This window comes from Phaethon lepturus, unplaced genomic scaffold (assembly GCF_000687285.1).
Source record: "Phaethon lepturus isolate BGI_N335 unplaced genomic scaffold, ASM68728v1 scaffold38845, whole genome shotgun sequence".
Taxonomy (NCBI): Eukaryota; Metazoa; Chordata; class Aves; order Phaethontiformes; family Phaethontidae; genus Phaethon; species Phaethon lepturus.
Genome location: NW_010540522.1, coordinates 9,885 through 15,386, shown reverse-complemented (window position 1 = coordinate 15,386; position 5,502 = coordinate 9,885). Strand labels below are relative to the sequence as shown.

Genomic DNA, 5,502 nt, shown 5'->3' with positions numbered 1-5,502 from the left:
CGCGCCCGAGCCGCGGCCCCGCGCGCTCCCAGCGCGGGACTCCGCGGAGCAGGTGCACCGGCTAAACCAGGCGCTTCTCCCCGGGCCGCCCGCTTAGCTGCCGCCTCGGGGTTTTCTTCCCCCTTCCTCGGCATCGCTCTGTTCTGAGAGTAACGGCACGAACTCTGATCAGTGAGTAATCGAAATTTTTCAAATGTCCGTTACCAAAGCTGTTCCCGTCACGATCGAGTGACATTATCAGATCAGAATGATGACTTGCTGACGGCCATCCGTTACTGCTACTTTTTTATCTCTTAAGGTCGTTACCAACTTAGGGATTTGGCTTGGCCGGCCTTGCTCTGTAGGCTAAGGTGAATGATCCTCGCTTTCAAAATGACTCTGAAGTGTCGTCTTCTGAAAAGTCAGTTTGCAGGTTCTCTTCTGTGGCCAAAAGCATTGTTCTATTGCATGAAATCCATTGTGTGCAATTCACTACGTACAACACTTGTGGCAGCTGCACTCCTGAAATGTAATAGAAGCTGTTCTCCTTTTTTTTTGTGTGTGCTGGAAGTAGATCCGGGAAAAAAAACCACCCCACATTTCTGGTTGCATTGGAGCTATGGGAAAGTAATTTAAAAATAACTGGGGGAAGTAGGCAGTTGTTTTCAGACAGGCCTATGGTATTAGGTACCTCATCTCAGTTAACTTTACATAACTCTTTGATTCCTTTTTCAAGAATCCAGCATGTGTAGTTCTCTCCCCTAAGCAACAGTGAAGTCCCACTTTGTAAAAACATTTATTGACTCAGAAGCCAGCTTTTACAGTGGGATTTTTTACGTGTTCTCAGCTGGAGCAATTTTCCAACTGCAAAGAACAGTCCTCTGAAACTAAATCTAAAGTGTTTTTGCTCCGTACTCTAACCGACTGGTTTCCCTTTTTCACGTCAGAAATCGTGTGAAATTTATTCGCTGTCATACATTCTCTGTTTGACTGTAGATATTTAAATCAGTGAATCATCTACCTTCCTTCACAGATGCCCTCAGAACATGTCTAATTGGACAAGTCTGTGGTATGTCTGGTAAGTTTATTATTAATCTTACTAACCCAGAATAATTTGAAAGTTATTATAAACAGTAATTGTAGTAAGGTAATGGAAAGAGTCTTCTCTCAGACAGGGTGGAGGAAAGGGTTTCTCCTCGGTTTTATGAGAGCTGCTGGTGGAATATATTACGGATGAGACCACAGGGGAGATAAAGTGTCAGGCAGGGTATAGCATTCGTCTGGGGATACGTCATCTTTCCTTTCTGAGTACACGGCAGGTTAACCGTAGGGCTTGTTTGTTCTTCCTAAATAGACAACTTCGCTGAACGCAGTGGCAGCTACATGGCATGGACTTGTTGGGGCTTGGCACTGCATTGCCTGATGCACAGTCCTCAGCTCCTTCCCTTCTATGGGTCAAGAGACGGTTAGCTTGTAGTCTTACGTTTTCATGCTGAACTCAAGCTGATTACAAGCCTGATTACTGGCTGCTTGAATGACTGAAAGGGGGAAATAGCCATAAGTAAAATGGTAAGCTCTTGCCACAAGTGGGTTTGTTTTTTGCCTAACATGTGCGTTATAGGTACCCTAACATGATTTTTATAGTTTGCGTTCTGTCAATACATTAACTTTGACGGTAGCACGCAGAGTTCAGTTGGTTACTTTTAGCTGTCATTCAATCTGGACTAATTTTAGTTGATATCCTTTGCTTTCTTAGAACCTGCTGATACACAGGACTGTTTAAAAATACATAGTTCCATGAAATATGTTAAGGCGGCGTATGTAATTAGGCAGTGTTGAAATCATGAAAGCTAACGTGCTAGTGCTGAGATTTATACTGCTGGGATGCCTTTACCTAGGTGATTTCTGCCTTCATCAGAGGGCAGCAGCATGTGAAGGCATGATGATTTTGCAGAACGCACTAGCATGCAGCTCGTAGAGTGTCAGGAAATATTGATTGGCTAGCGATGAGGTAATACTCCTTGCACTGGAGGAATGTTTCACTGCAAAGTTCCAGCAGGGCAGCATGGTGCCTGAAAGCATTTTTCGAAAACAGTAATTTGCAAAAAAATGCATGAAATGTGTGGAAGTTTGAGGCCCTCGAATCCAACTTTTTTCCTGAGCGTAGTCTTTGTGTTTATCTGACTCTCATATTAACAGAAATATACTCTTGTATAAAAATAAATTAAATAAACCAGTTATTAAAGAAATGGGTTTTTTGAAATCATGATTCTTATGGGCAAGCACTACCTTTGGTTTGGAAAAAAGAATAGAATGCTACTGAGGCCATTTTTACACATCTTTAGGGTGGAATATAATCCTAACGAGAAATTCAGGAGCATGATCTGTCACACAGTAATTCCTGTCAAGCCACTACGAATGTCCTTCAACTTTGTCCTTGGACCTACTTCTTTACAGGACTTTCAAGCATTTCTTATCACCTCATCTTCTCATGACATGTCTTACTGCTCACCTCATGAGAAGAGTGGATTCGTTTGAGAAAAGGGGGGCAGGAAGGTAGAGTTGCAACTGAGAGGAGAACCTGAAACACTAGCATGTCGACCTAGGTACACGACGAATTGTGAAACAATAAACTTTGTTAAACAATAGCTAGAGATAGAACTGCATTTTCAAGACAAACTGCAAAATTTAATTTCTGTGCTTATTTATAAATATCGGTCCTAGACTTCTGAAAGTTTGTACTTGTATTTCCCTCCATGTATATACCCACTCTCACTGTTGAAAGTGGAGCCATTCTCGCTGCATAAAAGCTGAAAATACAAACAAAGGTAATTAACCTTACGGCATCTGTGAACCAGAAGGGATTGTATTGATGGTCACTAGTACTTCAACTCATGATTGTTTGTGATCCAACTTTCTAATTAAGGATCCAGCACCGATTCAGAACTAATCCTAGGAGGTTTGGCCTGTCTTCACCCATGTAGAGTGAAATTATGTTCAGCTCTGGAAGAAGTAAAACAGAAGCAATGAAATTACAGTATTCTCCCTCCTTCTCTAAGGTTAATCTTGCTGACTGTGTTCTTGCTCCTGCTCTGTGGGATCACAGCAAGCTGCATCAAATTCTGCTGCCGGAAGAAGAGGCCTCCAGTTGAGACCTTCTCTAGGCACCCTTATGATATGACAGTTATTGCTATTGACAGTGACAGCACTGCCCATAGCACAGTGACCTGTAAGTATCCTCTGGGAGTCAACTATTCAACAGTGCTTTGCTATTGAATGTGTGCCTAGAATTCTGTGTCTAGCGCTTGCAGTAACGGGGACTTCCTGATGTACTCCTAGAACATATAAAAAATAAAGGAAGGTCATCAGGGCAACACAGTTAAGTAAGTGCAGAAGACAAGTAAGATTTCATGCTAGAGAGATTAAAATAAAGTCCATCGTAGGCTAACCTCTTACATGTTGTCTCACACATCTGTTCTTATCACCATTCCCTTATTTTTTTAACTTTTCTGCCCCCCTCACTGTCCAACTGTTCCAGCCAAAGTTATCTCTAATGTGAGGAATTGTTCACAGCTGTTCGTGTACGAACCCGACTGAAACTACCTCTGTTACAACATACACGTCAGATATTTCACAATAGTTACTGGATGGTGACATGCAAAGACATTTTCACTTCTGACTTCTTTCTTTTGGAGAATGTATAGATTCCATCACAAGTAATTCTATACTGACAGCTTTTAGTATATATTGCATATGTTCTGACACCACAAAAACGAGTCCATAATTCCTTGGAGAAAAGCAGGATTAGCCCTTTATATATCAGCATTCCATGCAAGTGTTTGATTTTTTTTTTAATTCCTTTTCTTCACAGCATATAGCTCGTTGCAGTACCCTCTAAGTGCCCCTATTCATTCCATATTTGTGGATATGGATAAGAACACTGTGTCCCCTCCAGCTTACAGTCTCTATGCAATGGAGTTGCCACCTTCTTATGACGAAGCTGTCCAAATGGGTAAACAATGCATTGAAGTAGCATGGATAAGCCAGAAACTCACTGACATCCCTGGACTGGTGACGCCAGGTGGGCTGAGTCCCATCCAGTATTCACCTGATGCAATCAACAGAAATCCAGCAACACAGGCAAATTCAGAAAATTCAGAAGATGCAACACAAGAACAGCCGCAGCTCTGACTCATTTCAGATGGGGCATGAAGGAAGGGAAGGACTGTAAGAGTTAAAGAAGACATGAAGAGTTTGATTTTATAGGCAGGTTATGATGGAAAGATGTTTCCTCTCATGGCCTTGTAATGACCTGTCAGAAGAAACGTTTTCTGTGACTGCTGTAATGTCCTGGTAAAGCTTCTTCAAGGTTATGAAATTAAGTAAAAGGGCAGCAGTTTAAAAATGCCTGTAAACATGGGACATGAATGCTTGTTCATCTGATTAAAAAAAAAAAAATTTCCTTGTGTCCAGCATATGGCAATAAAAAAGGTCAGGGGAATTTTGCCATCTTGGCAGCACACGTGAAGAGTCGGAACAGTATGAACAGCAAGTTGTTGTTCCAGAACAGAAGCTTCCCAAACCGGAGTTGAAAGGGGAATCCTAGCAAGTCACACTGAATAGCCTCTGTCGTTTCTCTTCTTTTGCGGAGGTTAAGTGTCCAGCAAATTGCTGGAGTGCAAATTTGGCACATAATGGCACATGTTCCTTAAACGGCAGGAAGCGCAGATGAGGACGGGAAGGTGTGTGGTGGGAAATGCATAATGGTATGTTTCACAACTAGAGACAAGGAATGAGACTGATAAGAAAAGACACTTTTTTTGGGTGGTCATGAGATCTGAAGGGATTGTTTTTGAGGTTTTTTAAATCTTTAAACTTCTATGTTCAAGATGAGCTGGCTTATGGGTGGGATCCTTCTACTGCTTATTTTGCCAGTTAAAGTACAAACTAGTCTCAAAGAGACATTTGCACAGATGGTTAAGTGTTACTAATGTGTTTCAAATATTCATCAAATATTTCAAAGACGCCTTTATCCTCTGTTATCTGCCCAGGTGTCAGGGTCTTGGGCAGTACAGAAAAGAAAAAAACCAAAGATTCCTGGCAGCTTTCACCAGTGTAGTACGTAGATGAGCTCAGGACTGTGCAGGATGAAACAAACCATGCTCTAGCTGTTCCATCTAGAATAAGTTATAAATACAAAATACCATAGTACAGGCTGGGCAATAGTCCAAAGAAATTAGTCTTTAGGGATGATTCATCACGAAGTACTGCTAGCAAGGATAACTGCTATGCATCATTTTAAAACTGGGAGCTTGGAGTTGATTACAGCGCGCTCAGCCCAAACAAAAATATGGGCTATGAGAGGCTTTTTTTTAAATGACAGCTCTTTCCCGTTCTTGCCCCTCCCATATTCCAAATAATATGAATGTTGTCCACTCCTGAGTAGTGATTTTCTTTGAATCCACTTTAGCAAGGTGCTAATTTGGCTGCCTTTAAGAACATGAGCAATCTACAGGATTGTTC

At 41.7% G+C, this 5,502-nt stretch overlaps 1 protein-coding gene across 1 annotated transcript; it reads left to right on the top strand.

Annotated features, from left to right (window-relative positions):
* Positions 1-1,018: 1,018 nt before the first annotated feature.
* TMEM52 (transmembrane protein 52) lies at positions 1,019-4,170 on the top strand. The gene is made up of 3 exons (XM_010287460.1): positions 1,019-1,057; positions 3,039-3,208; positions 3,851-4,170. The coding sequence occupies exons 1-3, from the start codon at positions 1,026-1,028 to the stop codon at positions 4,168-4,170; spliced, it is 522 nt and encodes a 173-aa protein (XP_010285762.1). The 5' UTR covers positions 1,019-1,025.
* The last annotated feature ends 1,332 nt before the right edge of the window (positions 4,171-5,502 follow it).